Raw genomic sequence first — 17,746 nt, 5'->3', positions numbered from 1 at the left:
GAAGGGGGAGGAGGGGCGGGACAGGGAAGGGTTGGGGAGAACTCAATTGAAAACAGAACCAGAAAAAGGAAGAAAAAAAAACAAAAATAAAAATAAAAACCACAAATGTCATAGATACTGAAATAAAATATGTCTCTGAACTCCTGGGAAACTGCTTTTTTTTTTCTTTTTGGCCCTGCAGAGAGCTGTTGAGCTGTAAGTAGCTTCATCCTGTCTTTCTTTTTCTCTTTTTTAAAAAAATTCTGATTTTTAAGTCCCTCTTGGTTAACGTCCACTTACCAAAAAAGTGGCATTTCCTCCTTTAGTAGGTAAGGTGTGAAGAGAAGGGAAAAGTGGGGCAACATAAGTTCATCATTAGATTCACAAAAATGCAAGAGAGATAGAGATAGAGAGAGATCAAAAAGAACCAACCCGTTTCCTCGACCTTAGCCTGGCCGTCACCAGGCATCACCAACAGCTGAGCCACTGACTCAGGAAGGAATGTCTGGTGAATGAGCTCACCTGCATCTTTGCTTTCCTGTTTTTAGCTGTGTGTGTATAGATTTTAAAACCAAGTCATGAAACAGGTTGGACAGGGATCACCTTGGATTTTTGGAAGCTAAAACAAAGGTTGGAAGCAAAAGAATAAAAAAGAAAAATAAAAAGAAAGAAAAAAGGCTACCTGTGCTCACGAATATTCTGCTGAGCTGCCCTCAGCAGAGATCAATGGCTTACCCTGGCAGGAGGATCCTGAAAGAGGTGGCAGAAACCTTGGAAAGAGTGGAGGGCTTGGGAAGTGGCTAGTAGACAGTGCCACAGTTGGCTCTCTCCTCGATTTCTTTCTACCATCAACACCACCAGGGGAATGTTTTCTTAGGGTCCTTAGATGGGGTTGGGGGGAGTTGGAGAGGATTATAGGGAATAGGTCTATGAGGAAGGCTCAACTCTTGAGCAGTAGCCACACTTCAGGAAATGCCAGGAGGTTTCTAGGGAAGAGTTGATTTCCCGGGTATGATGTTAAGGCAGTCTAGGGGGTCAGTAAAAAGGTGTCTCTCTGCAAGGCTATTTGAGGCCCCTGGGGTTAGGAGAGGAGGCTGTTTGTCCATGTCTTCCTCTTAGCCAGACGTTGGCTTGACCTCGACTGAGGTCAGACCTCCAAGACTCTGAGACCCAAGCTTTGGTGGAGAGCCACCAACTGATAACCTAAGCAGCCAATGGCACAAACCAAAGAGAGAGATGAAGACAGCTTCCCCGGGGCAGCCAAGCTGGGAAGTCTCAGACCTTGGAACTATGATAACATTCTCTAGGTGCCTTTGGATGAAGAGAGGGCAGAGGTGGAAGGAGGGATGAGGTGGCTGTTTAATCCAGATCTGTCTCCTCCCCGCCAGTAGCACTATCCCCCATGCCCTAAGCCCGGGTTCAATGAGATGGTCAAGCAGTGCTATGACTGGAATGGCTCCTCAGTGGCATGGGAACCCACCACACATGACCAGTCTGGCCCATGACCCTGAGGAATCATCACAACTGCCCCCCATCAAATATTCAGGACCCGACTTTTCTTGATTCCCCAGGGGCTCGCCTCTATCACCTGTTACCCTTCTCAGTGGCATCCAGCCTGGCCTCCCCAACCCCAGGCTGGGAGGTCAGGAGACCTAGACTCTGTTTTCATCCCCATCATCAGTCCATTCTGCACTTTAGGCCTCAGTTTCTTTTCTAGAATCTTTGAAATGGGGAGAATTATCCCTGTCTCCATCCCAGTCTCCCAAGATATGTCATGAAAAGAAAATGAATAGCTAAAAGATGGGGAACAGCTTTGGAGGTAAAAACTGCAGAAATGCATGGAGATCAATAAGTCTATTTGCCAAACTTAGGTCCTACCTCCTCCAGGAAGCCTCCTCTGATTGTTATTTGTAACCTCAGCACCTAGCATTATACCAGGCACGTGCTTAATAAATGCTCATTAAATTATTCATGACTTTGTTGATCACTCACTCCCCTGAACTCTGTTAGTATCTGAAATATTCAACTTGTCATCTGATTGAAATTTCGGTATTTGCTGCTTATCTTTTCCTCCCAACCACACTCTTAGCAGGGACTGTGTCTCCTCCTGTCTCCCTGAAAGCACTACCTAACTCTGGGATGGAGCAAGAGACAGTCTTGCAATAGCTTGGTCAATCCTGGAATGAAATTCTCAGGGACCTCAAAAATTCATAGCCAGGCAAGTACCTGTCTTTTAACCCCATTTCTGGCCAATGTTTGAATCTCTTCCTCTTACGACATCTTACAACATTAGCGACATTGCCCTCTTCTTCCTACCTCATAAGTCACTTAGAGTTAAATTCCACTCAGATCTATGTACCCTGTGCCTCTTGCTCTCCCCAAGTACCACCTTCCTGCCCCAGGACCAAGATGAATATGGAGAGGGATCCATCTGGTTGAGAAGTTGGTTTCCCTGGTGACCACATCCTCTGCTCTTGAACTTGAAAGTTGGGGTGGCAGGGAAAATGGGAAGGAGAAACTGTGATCCTGGGAAAAGGCACCCTAGGATTATTTTCTGAGTTGGCATGAAGAGTGGAGGTAGGAATAGACCCCAAAGACTCCTGCTCACATGACTTCATAGATTTGAGGCTGAAATGGACCTTAGAGATCACCTAATCAAGCCAAAGCCCTGTCCCCATTTTACAGAGGAGGAAACTGAGGCTCAGATCACACAGCAAGTAGCAGAGATGTAATTGAAACTGAAGTGCTCTGGTTCCAAATCTAGCTTCCTACTGCACCAGTTCCCCCCTCCCCCTCCCGGTCTCTTTGTAGGGCACCCCCCAAACTCAAGCTGACTTTGTTCCTCACTTCTGAACACATAAAATCTCTCTTAATACTATGCTTTTTGAGGAGACAAAGTATGATATTAGAGGAAGTCCTGATTTGGAAGCAAGTAATACTAGGAAGTTACAATGGCCACCCTGGGCTCCATAAAGTGCTCTCATCATATGACTTCTTCCCATTTTGTTCTGTCGCCTCACCTTCCTCCACTCCCCCTGTGCCCCGCCCCCCACCCCTGCCTCAGCTCTGATGCTTTAGGCCAGGAGTCTTTCTAGCCTTGCTTCTCTCCAACTTCGAGTCACCTTCACACTAACAATAATGTGCCAGTAAGAACTGGAGATAACATGGAACTGGAAACCAATGAAATCAGTTGCTAATAGATGGGAAAGAATTTTGGAGTGGCAGAAATGCATAGGGATCAAGTCCACTTGCCTGCAGGAGCCAGAGGCCTGGTACTTCCTCTTCTACAATAACTTGCTGGGCGTGGCCTCGAAAATGATCTAACTTCACTGAGCCTCAGTCTCCCTGTTTGCAAAATGGGGACAATTCATGTCTGTCCTGCCTTATGAGTCTTGAATGAAATTGTGTAGGGAGTGGTTTTATTTTTGTGGGGGAAGGGGGAGTGTGCAGGTCAAAGAAAGCATAAAGCTTGATAAAAACATGAGTGTTTTAGCTCCATCTGCCTGTAGAAAGAGATGTAGTCATAGAGAATGAAGGGCAGGGATAAAGCCTCAGTGGTAGATCCTGATGGAAGAGAAGAAAGTAAAAAAAATGAATGACTCATACCCAAATATTTTTGTATTACCAAAAAAGGCAAAAAAAAAAAATCCTTTGCTTTAAAAAAAAGTCTGATCCAATCTCAGGCCTGTTGAGGGGGAGATGAGGTTGGTTGGCACAGTGGGTCCCTCCAAACTTTCTTCTTTGGTTGGGGTGGGGTCTTGTCTGGTATGTGTCATTCAGCTTGAAAAGTCCCTGGAAGCTTGGGAGAAGGAGGTAATGTGTGGGGAGGTCAGCTGCTGTTGGTGCTTTGAGAGAATGGCCTAATTAATTGAAGGGTCTTTGATGGTGAAATTGTAAGGGAGGGGGAAGCAGAGGAAGAGGTCAAAGGGAATAGAGTGCCAGCTATCTTACCAAGGCAAAGCCCTCTCCCTATTTTAGTCCTTTAATCCCCACCCACCCCCAAATTTGCTCTCCTTTGAGAAAAAGTAGCCTTGGAGTCAGGAATATTTGAGTTCCCAGTCTGTCTTTGATACAAACTTGCTCTATGGGCTTATAAATGCCCTCCCCTAATAGACTGTAAACCTCCTGAGAGCAGAGACTGTATTTGAATTTTCTTTGTATCTCTAGGACTCTGCTCAGTGCCGCCAGGTAGAAGGTAAGCACTCACTCACTACGGGCTGGTTGATAGATCAGGCAGGTCAGTTACCCTCTGACCCCAGGCAGTGACCCCCAGGAAAACTCTAAGACTATAAAATTACAAATTCAGTTGCTGATCTGCATCCATGGAGAGGATTCAATACACCAGGAATCCCCTAAACCCCACTTTGGGTCGAGTAACTGAATGTGGGGGGGGGGGTCTCAAAAATTGGCAACAGTAAAAGGGTACGTGTACCTATTTTATAGACATATATACCAAGGGTCGCATAAAAATTTCTCAAGTGCAAAGGGGTCTCAAGTGGAAAAAGTTTAAGAAGCCCTTCCTTAAACTACTGAAATAATGGGTCTATAATTCTTCTCTCCTCCCTTTACCCCCAAAGTATCTCCCCCATTCATCTATATTCCCGAGGAAGGATCATAAATGGAAATGCAAATAAACCCAGGGGGAGGAAGGTTCTTCTCCTTTCCTCAGGAGACAATGGGATGGGAAGTCTGCTAGAGGAAGCCAATGGGCCTTTCTTTGGGTGGGAGGAGAGATGATCAGAGGCCTGAGCTCTTGTACACTGGGTGCTATGGCACAGCCTTCTAAGGGTGATACTTAGCTAGCTCAGGGAAAGGGACCTCTATGTTCCCTATGTTCCTTTGAAGGAATCCAGATCATTCTAGTTGAGCTGGACTCCACTATACTTTAGAAATCCCAGGTGCCCATTTTCCCATAGAACTTTTAGAGGTGAGAGGGAATTCAGGACTTATCTTATTCAACCAACACCCACAAAGGAATCTCCCCTCCCCCATCACATACCCAGCCTTTCCTTGGAGACCTCCGGCAAAAAGGGTGGGGAGGAGCCTATTCCACCTTTGACAGCTCTTATCTTTGTGAGGATTTTCCTTGGCAAGGCAGCTCTCAAAACCCAGGCTTCTCTCCCTCAAGACTAACTAAAATTCAGTGCATACAAAATAGCCATGTTGCATGGCTCAGCCCCTACTTCTGGTGCAGAGGCTCCATTCTTGGGAGTTCCTTCAACCCCCGAGGATCTCCAGAAGGCACTACTGAGCTATCCTGGCATCCTCCCCGCCCCCCATCTGCAGTCCATAGCTGCTTTCCCAGAGTCCTATCATTGGCCCCAGGCTGCCATTAGCTCTGAGGCCCCAAAGAAAGCCCAAGGGGAGGAGAGAGGAGAAGCCCATTTTGTTCCAGGCTTCCCCTCAAATGTTATCCTAGAGGGATGTTCAACTAGCACTTTAACTCAATGGAGCTCAGCCAAAGCCCACAGGGGGAAGGAAATGGAGACTTGGGGTAGATGGAAAAAGAAGGGCAAATTTCATTCATTAGAGTCTCTTTGTGAAAGATCCCTTTTCATAACAGAAGAAGGATGAATTATTTCTCTTCTTCCTGGCTGTCATCCTGAAACTTCCTTGAAAATCTTGGTGCCAAAGTTTAGCACTAAAGGGTTGTAGTTGTGTTCAGGGCAGCTGGGATCAAAACCAATGTACTCCTTCCTCTTTCTTTCTCAAGCTAGCCCCCAACCTGGCCAGTCTGAAAGAATGGCTTCACAGGTTGGGTGAATTTTGGTTACTCGCCACATCAGGCAGCAGAGGAAATCCAATGGACTCAACACAATGCACTGTTCACAACAGGAAATACAGAGTCAGGAGGCTAAAACCACACAGAAATGCATTCTAACAACAACAAAAGAGCAAGAGAGAGACAGGCAAGGAAGAAGGAAAGAAGGAAGAAAGGAAGAGAAGGGAAAGAGCAGAAAAGAAAGAAGGAAGGAAAGAAGAGAAGAAAAAGAGCAAAAAAGGAAGAGGGAAGGAAGAGAAGGAAAGAAGAGAAGGGAGGAAGAAAGGAGGGAGATATAGAAGGGAGGAGGAAGGAATACATGAGGGGAAGGAAGGAGGAAAGGAAAAGGAAAAAGATGAATTAGTAGGAGGGACGGAAGGGCAAGAAAGGAACCCCCCCCCAAAAAAAAAACAAGAAAGGAGAAACAAATGGCCTTTTAGCTTTCAAAAAATATGTTGAAAACATATAGAACCAAAAAATCATATGAAAGAGAGAAAAAGAGACAGGAGAGAAAGAGAGAGAGAGAGAGAGAGAGAGAGAGAGAGAGAGAGAGAGAGAGAGAGAGAGAGAGAGAGAGAGAGAGAGAGAATATCACATTAAAACCAAGCTCAGTGCTGCAAGGCTTATCTGGAGATGGGAACGTGCGTAGCCAGACAAATACCTACCTTCCAATTGGTCAGTGACAGGAATGCAATAATAACAAAGAAAAGGAAAATCTCCCATTTGGATGCAGAATGGGAAAAAGACAATGACTCTTTTTAGTATTTGCCACTTTCCACCCCCGGCTAATAAAGCAGTTGCTTTGGCTGGGGCAGGGGAGAAGGGGTTGCACCCCACCCCCCTGTAGGGCGGCATTTCAGGACACCCCAAGCAGCCATTTGACTTTTCTCTGCTCTTGTTTGTTTTTGTTGTTCCGAATGTCTGAGCCGAGTTGCCTTTAACTCTCTTACCAACAGAGACCTTCCAGAGAGCATGCAATAAGCAGCAGATGGAGATGGAACAACATGGAGGGGGCCCATAGCGGGGGGATGGGAAGGAAGAGACGGAGATGGGGAGGGCAAGGGAAGGAGATAGACCCAGAGAGAGAAAGAGAGAGAGACAGAGAGAGAGAAGAGAGGGCAATCCAAAAGAAGCCAGTCAGAGTGGAAGGATGAAAGTGGAAAGGAAAACTGTCCATTTAAAAGGGAAGTCAACAAGGTTGGGTTTCTGAGGTTTCAACACCTGTTCCCCACTGGTCACTCAGTGCGTCCTATACAAGTGAGGGCTATTTGCATCAAAAGGAAACTCTCACTTTCTCTTCAGGTGGAGAAAGTGGCTCTGGAAGCACTTTCAAGATTTTCTTATCTCCTCTCCCTAGAACCTCCTCCCCAATTACCATTAGAATGTAAACTCCTTGGGGGAAGGGACAGTTTCACTTTTGTCTTATTATTCTTCACACCTAGGTCAGCATCTGGCTTGTGGTTGGAACTCAGTAAATGCTTGAGGATTTATTGCTTAACTCTCTTAAGGGTGACTGGAGTTGGGTGGGGAGTGGCTTATATCTTCCTGGCAAGTCCCAATTGGAGCATCATCCTTCTCCTGAATTTGGACATCTAATCTAAACTGACCAAGGGTGGGGAGGGAGCTGTAGAGGGCCAACCTCACTGCCACAGAAGGACATCAAATAGAGACCGATGGAAGGGCTCAGCAGAGGAACTCTTAAGTGCATGAGGAAGTATTAGTTACCAGCTTCAGTAAGAATCTTGGGATGCAGGGCAGCTAGGTGACGCAGTTGGACCAACCCTGGAATCAGGAGGACCTGAGTTCAAATTCGGCCTCAGACACTTGACAACTTACTAGCTGTGTGACCCTGGGCGAGTCATTTAACCCCAATTACCTCATCCCCCCCCCCCAAAAAAAAAGGAATCTAGAGAAAAGAATCTTGGGATGGGACATAGCGATAGGGACGAAACCTGTTTTTTCATTGGTGTAGAGAACACTGAGGTCAGGAAACTCCCTCTAATGATGCAGCTCTACACCTTTTCTAACTAGAATAGTGAATGGCCACATGTCTTGTCCAGGGTCACACAGCCAGTAAGTGTCAGAGGTGAGACTCGAACCCATGGTTTCAATGACTTTGAGGTCAACTCTCTACCCACTCTGCCATGTTGTTTCTTTTGGGATGAATAAAGGTTGAATCAAGGGGGAGGGCTTATGACTCTGCTGGAAGTTCAAAGATCTCTAGGGAGGGTGAGGGGCCAATGCGCAACTCCTTCCTAGAAACAGATGCATTTTCCTTTAGGCACCCAATGTGTTTCTGAAAAATAGAACTGGACATGGATATTTTGTAAATTACATCCCATTAAAAAATCACACCAAGGAAACAAACTATTTAAAACAAAATCCTTTTGAAAAGTGGACATATTCTCTAGTGAAATGACTAATCGACTTAATTTGGGCATTTCCTTTTCTTGGGCCTCTAGAGTTGGGGTCCATGGGTTTTACAAAGAGTTCTCTCTCTGACCTTGGTAGGCTTACAGTAGGTGTGTCCTAACATTATGGGACAGAAAGTCACAGGGGCCAAGGCTAAAATCTGGTCAGCTACCACACTGAGGCATTTGGAGATGTCACATTGGAGAATGCTGGGGGGGAGCATAGGTAATAGTGGTTTTTCCCCGTGTCTTCTCCCAAGTTATTTATGAGGATTTATAAAGTGGCAAAGGCAAAACTAGGCATTGTGAGCACTCAGTGCCTTAGCCTAGTGTTTCCAAAAACACAGAATAGCTTTGCATTCTCAGCCTGTCGCCCAAGACCTATCTCTTATGGTGAGTCATGATCATTGATGGGCTGGCCTCATCCTGCTTCATGGCTCAGCTGGCCAGTGACATGGCAAGTGGGGGTGGGGGAACAAGGTGACAAGTATCCTCCTACATTTCTATGTGTTCTGTAACTTTCTGGGATTCCACTGGTATGAGATTTCTGCTTGGAGTTCTAATTGGTGCCAGGGGCCTTGATTGTTGAATTCTAGGGTGAATGATGACCACCTCCCAAAGGGATCCTATTATGAGGGGCTGCTAAGGAAATGCTCTAGGGAAGACCAGAAGTCATGCTTGCTCTTCCTAACACTGTCTATTTTCACAAGAATATTCCTCATCCCTTGGATTCTCCTTGGTGTCCTGTGATAAATCTGGGCTTCTTGACAGCCTATGGGCTGCCTGACAGCCTTTCTCTGGTCTCCCTCCTGAATTTTGGAGTTCCAAGTGTTTGGGGTTCTGTAAGTCATATAGCTCTTGATTATATCATATCATATCCCCTTCCCATCATCCTTCTTTGGAAGTTGAACTAGGGTGTAGTGAAAAGAGCATCAGCTCAAGTCAGGAGACCCCTAGGGTCTCCTGGCATATATGGGATATGGAGTGGATGACTCCCCCTCTCTGGATCTCAGTTTGCTCATCCATAAAATGAGAAGGTTGGAACAAATGACCTCTAAGACCCCTTTCTGCTCCATTATCATATGGACTCTCTGTCAGTCCACAACACAAAGCAACTCCAGACCTTACCCTGTGAGATGCAGCTGGGCAGTATGGTGGATAGAATGTCAAAATAGATCTAAATTAAAATAACACCAGTTATTTTCTGTGTGACTCAGGATAAGTCACTTATCTTCTCTGAGAGTCAGTTTTCCTCGTCTGTACAATGAGGAAGTTGAACTCAATGGTATCTAAAGTCTCTTCCAGAACTAAATCTATAATCCTGTGATCAAATGGAGGGTCCTGGAGGAAGGGATGCTCACTTGACAAAGGTATTCCCAGTATGGATCATTTCTTTCTACAGTCATCTTCCCTTTTAAATTCCAGTTACAGAGGAGGGGGTAAAAAGAAACAGTTTGAAACAATGATCAGTGTCCACTTGAAATTCAAAAACATGTCTCTGCATTGACGTGGCCAAAGGCGTCCACAGCGACACACACAAACGCAAAATTCTAGAACAACACAGTAGATACCAGAAAATAAAATAAATGGAGAAATAGTTTGCATTTCTGTACATTACAAACGGGAAAAATATAAGATCATGAAAAGAAAGGGGAAAAAACACAGGACAAGGTAGGTGAACTCCCCCAGCCCAGCCCTTGCCTGCTGTAATTCCCCATATTACCACGGTTCAAATGGGAGGCTAAAAAACAAACAAAAACACAGATGGGATTAAAAAGTGTTGTGTGGCTTTTGAAAGATAGAGTAAGCAAAAGTCTTCCCCATCACTTTGCCATCCCCACCCCCACCCAAAACATTTCTCATCATTTGCTAAACTCTGGGACACCCCAACCTGAAAAAAGAGTGGGCCAGGTCTCTTCTTGGCTTTCATTCTACTTCCAAAATACCTTCCCAAGGGGAAGAAGGGGAGGTTGGAGGATGGTAGCCATCCCACCCAATAGCACCCCAAACAAAGGGAGAGAGAGAAGCTTGCAAGAGTACTCCTCAGGGAGCTGTTTCAGAAGAGGCTCAAGGGGCATGACTATCTTGGGATGGAGAGGGTAGGGAGATGGTTGAGGACCTCTAGAATATTAATGGTAAAGAATGTAAGGCTCATTTGGTTTGTTTTCTTGGAGAGAGGTGATAGTTGGCTGCTTTCTCCCACTCCCTTCCCTTGCCACCTTTAACCTGGATGAGTTCCCTTGAAATTGGTTCAAAATAGGCCAAAGTGGAGCCCTTTATTTGGAGGGAAACACTGTTGAGGAGAGGTTGATACCTGATCTCTTCCTGGATTTCAGGGCTCATGTTGTCCTGTCTTACTATTAATACCTTAAGGGAGGGTTTTAGGGCTCATAGGATAGAACAAATGATAAGTCCCTGAGAACACATGACAAATTTAAAGCCATGGGGAGGGGGAGAGGGACTTTTTTTCCCTTAGTCTCAGTGTTCTCAAAACGAATGGGTAGAGAACCTTAGAGGTTGGCGGCAATTGGGAAGTGGCATAAAGAGTCTCTCTTTGACAGTCTGACCTTTCATTGTCTTTCATCCTACCATGACAACATGGTTGTTGCTGTCCTAGGTGCTAGACATAATCAAAGAAAAAAAAAGATCAGGGTCAGATAGGATTTTCTTTTTCTCTTTCTTTCTTTCTTTTGCTATGGCTTAGGAGTGTATACTCCCTATTGTGAGTTAAGGCTTCTCCTTAACTTGACGAACTCTAAGTAACCTAATGTCACCCCTTTTGGGCCTTCACAGAAGGCATGGCATTACCCTGTGTAAGCTAGTTAATGAAGGCCCTGAGGCCCCAGAGAATATTGATATATTGGGAAACTCATGTTTGGTCCCTTCCTTTCTGGGTATATGGGTCCAGTCCCACTGGGCATGCAGGTGTTGTCCTCTTTAGATGTATGAGTTTAGTCCACTCTAAGGATGTGGGTTATATCTTCTTTGGGTTGATGCATTCTATCCCCATTACTTTTGTGAGTCTGTGCCTCTCTTGGTTAGCCTGGACTATGTCATGTTGAGTACATCCTGTGGCTTGGAAAACCAATAGTAGATGATCCATTTAGATATTTCCTGCACTGACCTAGAGAAGGGAGTATCTCCTCCCTGACTAACTCCACTGCCTTTCAGTTATGAACCAAGGGAGGAGCTTCTGACTACCAGAAGATTTTGACCAAAGAGAGGTCAGGGCCTGGAAGGCACTAAAGAATATTCAATCCAGGTTGGATTGTAAATCATTTTCTTGAAATAACTTTTTTTTTTTCCTTTAAAAATGGCCACGGGATGATAACATATAGAACATAGAGATATTTTCTTGAATTCCCTTAGGATTCACAAAATAGTCGCCCTTAGTTTTTGTGTCTAGGGAAATGGGAAATTTTGTTTTGAAAAAACAGGGAAAAAGAATGAAAGGAAACAGCTAAAAAATGAAATAAAAATCAAAAGCAACACATACATGGCTGCTGCTATTCTAAGACCTGAGAGGTGGGTATCAAAGGCTCTGGGGATGAATTGTACTACACATAGTTCCTGCTCTGAAGCAGGGGTATGATGAGAAAGACTATCCAAGGCAGCTGATATTCTAGAATCTAGAAGGCTTTCCTGTAATTTTCTAGCCCCAGGAAGATGTATCTTGACCTTCATGTTTGGGGATAGGCAAAGGTTTTAGATAGGCAAGGTGAAGTGACATTGTGTCCCAGAGGAATGAGGGAGAGTTGAGCTAAGTATTCAAAGGGCTGAGGTAAATTAGAAAGAAAATTGGACTAGAAGCTAGGAAACTTTAATACTCCTGGGGTTGGTACCAACTCATTTTGTGACTGAAGATGAATCACTTAAACTTCGCAGGTCTCAGTTTCCAATGAGCAGGGTTGGACTAGACAATCTCTAGTGCCCTTCCAGCTCTGAAATGCTGTGAGTCTAGTCCCCACAAGGACATGAATACATCGTCCCCAGCCCTTGTCTCCATCGTCTTTGTAGGAGGAGTGATGAATGTGGAGTCAGGGAGACTTGGGTTTAGTTTAGTCCCTATAATCTCCCCTCTCAGTACATGATTTCTGAGTGTCCAGTGCCCCCTCTGGGCCTCAGTGAACCATGCCCTCCTACAAAGGATAGGTATAGGATAGATTTGGGTCATGCCTTGCGAGAGTAATGGAGTGACCAGCTGGTCAATGAATCTTTCAATTAGAAGGGACACCAGATGTTGCCTAGTTCAAACTCATCAATAATGTCCCCGACAAGGGGTCATCCGGTCTCTTTATGTGTATCTCTAATGATGGGGTGCTCATTACCTACTAGACTCTCCATTCTGTTACTAGACAGTTCTAATTGTTGGGAAGTGATATTGAACAGAACTTGGTTTTTCTTTAACTTCTGGTCTTTTGTCCCATGGGGCCAAACCAAAAAACCCTAATCACTCTTCAAGGCAGAGATTCCTTGGATGATGGGTGTGGTACAAAGACAAAAAAGTAGGGTGGATGAGGAAGTTGGTCTTTCAAAGCAAAAGGGTGCCAGTTGGGATCAAGCACTTAGTGTGGACATTCATGAATTAAGTGCTGTATTGGTGGTAGAGGAAAAAAAATTGGCCCAGAGATCAGAGCCTTTAAAGAATGAGTGAGAATTGTGCTGAGCCCTCAAAAGTTTCATGGGGTTTGAAATGTTCTAGGGGACTCACTCCTAGACATGAGGATCTCAGTTTTGGGGGCAAATAGTGCCTGGAATCAGTGTCGCTATGGGGGTTCAATGTCACAGATAGGGAGCAGTACTGGGGATGGGTGTGGAGGGGTGCTCAGTGCAGCTGAGGGGGACTCAGTCTTGGAGCTGGGGCATGAATGTCAGGCATGGGGATTTGTGGACTCAGAGATACCATGTTGAACCACTCTAGTTGCTTTTGGGGACAAAGGATAAAGAAAACCCCCTCTTTGCCATTACTATCCAAGGCTAATGCTAGGAGCTGGAATTAAACCATGTCCTCTTAGAGCAAATGCTCTAAGATCATCAAAGAGAGATGTGCATTTCCTATTCAGAGATTCCAGGAAACAAAGGAGGTGGGGAGTGGGGGAATGACACACTAACAGATTGGGCAGAAGACCTAGTCTCTTGAGCCATTTCTCTTCCCCAAGCCTTGGGTTTTTCATCTGTAAAATGAGGGGCTTGGATTAGGTGACCTCTGAGATCCTGTCCAGCTCTAGACCTATGACTCTTGATCCCAAGGCATCCTGATCTGCTTCCCAGTAATATAGCCCATGTTACACATTCTAGATGGGGTCCTTGGGTGTCTCCCCACTCCCAGTCAGGGGAGGGAACTCCTGGGGGGTCTTACTCTTGTAGCAGAGGGAATAGGGAGCTCTGGCTTGGTCACTGGGACTTTCAAGTTACAAGGACATATGGCTGTTAGGAACTCTGAGCTTTAAGTGTGCCCTTCCTCCATTTACTAGCTGTACCTCAGTTTCTTCATCCATGAAATAAGAATAATCTTTTCCATGCCTTCTTCATTGGGTGGTGGTGAGATATCAAATGGGATAATGGATGGGAAAATCTCTTGAGGAAGGATAAAGCGCCGGCACAAATGGAGGGAGCTTATTCTACTACCACCCTGGTGTGCATCTTCAGCCCAATCATAGATCTAGGAAGATCTCCATTTTCTCTTTCCACCTAATTAGTTGAACTGTGGGGAGTAGGGGGTCTGGTATGATCGGTCCTTGTCAGAGTACAGGATGGTTGGGGAGAGGGAGAGGGAGGAGCAATGGACTGCAGTCTCCCCTAATTCCCAACACACACACACATACACACACAAGGAACGGGATTCATCTACAGACTTGGTGTGAGGGAGGGTCTGAGCTTGACCCCACCTGACCTTCTATAAATTCGAAGTGACCTTTGCCAAAGATTGGGGAGGTGGGTGGACAGGGGAAGGTGAATGGTGGCAAGAGCCAGGGGTACATACATCCAGTGGTGTGTCCAATGGGCTGCCTCGGGCCTGGCTGGGACGCCTGCTCCGCTGGCCATTCTGGTGTGGAGACCCCGATCGGCTGCGGCCCGACGGAGAGGATGTTCTGCTCCTGCTGGACCGCTGGCTACTGACCTTTGGGCCATCGTCTCTGGGCTTGGGGCTCAGTCTGTAGCAAGGGGAGGGATGGAGGGAGCCAGGGTGGGACCCTCCTACTTCATTCTCCCTCCACTGAGGCAGTCTTGGACAACCAATTGGAGCCCCAAGCCTCTCTGAGCATGCACCACCCCTCTCTGCCTTAGAGAGAGATTGAGGGCTGGATCCCTTAGGCATCACCTCTTCCAGGATGTCTGCCCAGACTCCTCCAGCTCCCAACAATCTCTGCTTGCTCTGACTTCTTCCAGAACTCTGTATACTCAGCCAGTCAAGCAAGCACTTAGCTTCCACTCCCTAGCATTACTCCCTACCTTTCTCCATGCCTTTCCCATGAGACCATGGGCTCCCTGATGGCAGAGCCCCAGTCTTCTTCTCCTGTCACCCCCAAAGAATTGGGAACTTAGCCCTGGGGGCCTGATGGAAGGTTCGATGAATGGGCTGATGGACTGACCCAAGATCCCATCATGGGCAGGTCATCATGGAGCTGCCTGTAACCCTCCATTGCTCCATCTCCCAACTCTCCCCCCGACCAAATTCTAGGCACTGAGGCCCTCCACAGAGGGCCACAGAGGACTCAGAAGGAAAGAAAACATCCTCACCCCCATTTTCCAAGCCCCAAACCCCTGACCTCAGCCCACGGGCCTGGCCACGTGCCATCTGCCATGCTCTTGGCATGGCTGTGGTCTGCTATAGGCTGGCCAGCCTACCTGCTGGGTGATTTGGAGCTGCTGTAGTTGGAAGATATGGAGGCGCTAGGAGAACTACAGCTACTGTGTCGATGAGACCTTCTTGATGGAGACTCACTATGAGGCCTGGAAAAGGAGAAGGTGAGGGGAAGAGACAGACAGAGGGGAGGCTGGATGCATAGGCCGGCTGGGCTCTGTTGCCCTCAGAATGAAAGAAGTTCCTGTGCCTTTCCTGTTCTCGCCTCGCCACCATCAAACCCTGCTCTGGGAGAAGGCTTTGACATCAGCCCTTTCCACTCTAGTATGAATGAGAGATAACCCTTATGCTCCCCATCCCAGGAGTAGCTGTTAGAGTATCAGCCTGAGGCCTCACCCAGGAAGGTGCATGTGTTTGGGGGGAATCCAGCCCCCATCAAAAGGATAATAAGCAACAGCAGAGCAGAGCAGATGGTGTAAATATCTGGGGCCCAGGGGGTCTTCACCAGGCCTTCGGTCATACCACATCAGTGTCTGCCTACCGCTCCTCTGGTTAAGATTGGCCCTGCCCACTGACATCCTCCAGCACCTCTCTCTGGGCTTCAGTCAGCCCCAACCCAACCCTTTCACAAAAAGGAAAGGGTCCCAGCCCCTTTGGGCAGGGGTGGTAGGAGAGAATATTTGCCCCCAAAACCTATTCCCCCAGTCATGGCATAACTCAGTCTAAACCAAAATTTTCCCTGTGGTTTGACCACAGGCCTCAAACCAGGCTTGTCTGGCTCCTGGCACCCCACCCTGAAAGAAGGCAGAAATATGGGTCTCTTACCTCTTTCTCTCTTTGTTTTTCTCTTTTCTTTTGCTTTTGGGGCTCCGGGACCTACAAACAACAGGAAGCTCAGTGCCCAGGAAGTTAAGAGGTGAGTAGAAAAGACTTGGGTCATTGGCTCCTCACCTACCTGACTGAGAACCTCCCAGAAAGCTCACCTTTCCCCGAGAGCTGAACCCCATGCTGGGATACCCTAGCTTGTCCCACAGCTCTGCTTATTACACCAAACACAGGGTCTGTTCACCTCCACCTCAACGCTTTTGTAAAGAACCACAGACCCCCTAGACCCGGCTGAGAGCTTAACTCCTCTGAGAAGCTTTCCCAGGCTTCTAATCCCAGTTTATTCCATTCTTTCCCTCTGGGCAGCTCAGCTCTTATGTATAGTTAGTTTGGAGCTGACTTAATTTATGTGAGAGAAATGAAGGAAGACATCTTATTCACCTGCAGGGCGGAGTGAGCAACCTTAGCTTGGCCTTTAAGGGGCCCCTGCCCAGAACATAGACTGTGCAGGCAGATCCAGTCAAAGCTGGAGTGAGATGGATTGGGATCCTTCTGAAACAGAAGGCTCTTGTCTCACGCCCACGCTCCCCTCCTCTCCCTTCCCCCCATTCTCTTGCCTTTGAATTTTTAGCTTCACTTTTAGGTCTGTGCTCAGCTACTCAGTTGAGTTCAGATATTCCCTCCAATCATGCTGGTGGAACCCAACCCATCCAATGCCTGCCAGCTGGCTTACTCAGTTTTGCCCTTAGCCCAAATAATTTCCAGTTTTTACCAGATCACAGCATTGTAGAATGTTAGTGAGCAAGGGATGCTGGGACTTAAGAGATGGAAGGGGTCTCAGAGAGAGCTAATCTAACCCCTTATTTACAAGAGACTGGGGCCCAAAGAGGTCATGTGACAAGGTCACGAAGATTACCAGAATTCAAACCCAGGCCTTCTAATTCCATATTCTACGACTTTAGGATTTTGAATTTAGTCCACCCTAGCTGCTGGGTTACACGGGGGATAGAGCGAGCACACTGGGCCTGGAGTCAGGAAGACCTGAGTTCAAATCCAGCTTCAGGCACTTACTAGTTGTGTGTCCTGGGGCAAGTTTCTTCATCTGTAAAGTTGATATAATAATAACACCTGTCTTCTAGGGTTATCATGAAGATCAAATGAGAAAACATGTGTAAAGTTCTTCCCATAGTGCCTGGCATTAGTAGGTGCTTAATAAATACTGGTTTCTTTCATTCTTCTTCCTTATGCTGTCCCTCTCTAAACTTCCTTGTTTCTCTTTTGTATTTATTTTGAATGCATTTTTTGCATGTACGTGTTCGTTCTCCCAATAGAATGGAAACTCCTCGAAGACAGGGGTCTGTTGTCGTTTTGCCTTTGTATGACCAGTACCCAGCACAGGGACCTAATAAATGCCTGTTAGTTATTAATAGTATTGGAGGGGGTTTTAAACATCACACCCAAGGGCTATGAGCAAGTCTGGCAACCTCCCAGAGGGAAGAAACCGTGTCTTCTGATTGCCTAATGCTAGAACAGCCTGGCTTGGGACTGCCCCCCCAGTCTGTCTTTGGTAGAATGGAGTAGAAATGGGTTCTTAATGGTGAGTTTCTAAATAGATCCCCACTCCCAGAGATTTCCACCACTGGAGGGCAGCAGAACACCAGCCCAATTTCTGGCTCAGCCATGTCTCTAAGGTTCCAGCATGGGAGCCTGGGGAAGAGAATCATAGGCTCATGGGTTTAGGACTGCAAAAACCTCTGAGGCCATATAACACAACACCTTCATTTTACAGATGAGGAAACTGAGGCCCGGAAAGATTAAGTGACTTAGGTTCATAGATTTAGATCTGGAAAGGACCTTAGAGGTCATCTAGTCAAGTCAACAAGCATTTATTGGGTATTTACTGTGGTCTAGGCACTATCCTGAGAGCTGGGGATAAAAAGAAAGGCAAAAACAGCCCTCAAGGAG

At 46.4% G+C, this 17,746-nt stretch overlaps 1 protein-coding gene across 3 annotated transcripts in view; it reads right to left on the bottom strand.

The window, feature by feature from the left end:
* SRRM3 (serine/arginine repetitive matrix 3) overlaps window positions 1-17,746 on the bottom strand; it is a 111,910-nt gene that overhangs the window by 8,379 nt on the left and 85,785 nt on the right. For all 3 annotated transcript variants that reach the window (XM_044004412.1, XM_044004413.1, XM_044004414.1), the window contains 3 exons: window positions 15,782-15,832; window positions 15,001-15,105; window positions 14,135-14,306 (listed from right to left, as the gene is read on the bottom strand). In XM_044004412.1, coding sequence (XP_043860347.1) covers window positions 14,135-14,306; window positions 15,001-15,105; window positions 15,782-15,832 — 328 coding nt within the window. The remainder of the gene's footprint in view (window positions 1-14,134; window positions 14,307-15,000; window positions 15,106-15,781; window positions 15,833-17,746) is intronic.

The sequence above is a fragment of the Dromiciops gliroides genome, chromosome 4 (assembly GCF_019393635.1).
Source record: "Dromiciops gliroides isolate mDroGli1 chromosome 4, mDroGli1.pri, whole genome shotgun sequence".
Lineage (NCBI taxonomy): Eukaryota > Metazoa > Chordata > Mammalia > Microbiotheria > Microbiotheriidae > Dromiciops > Dromiciops gliroides.
The sequence above is the reverse complement of the archived record's forward strand: the minus strand, read 5'-3'. Positions and strand labels throughout refer to the sequence as shown.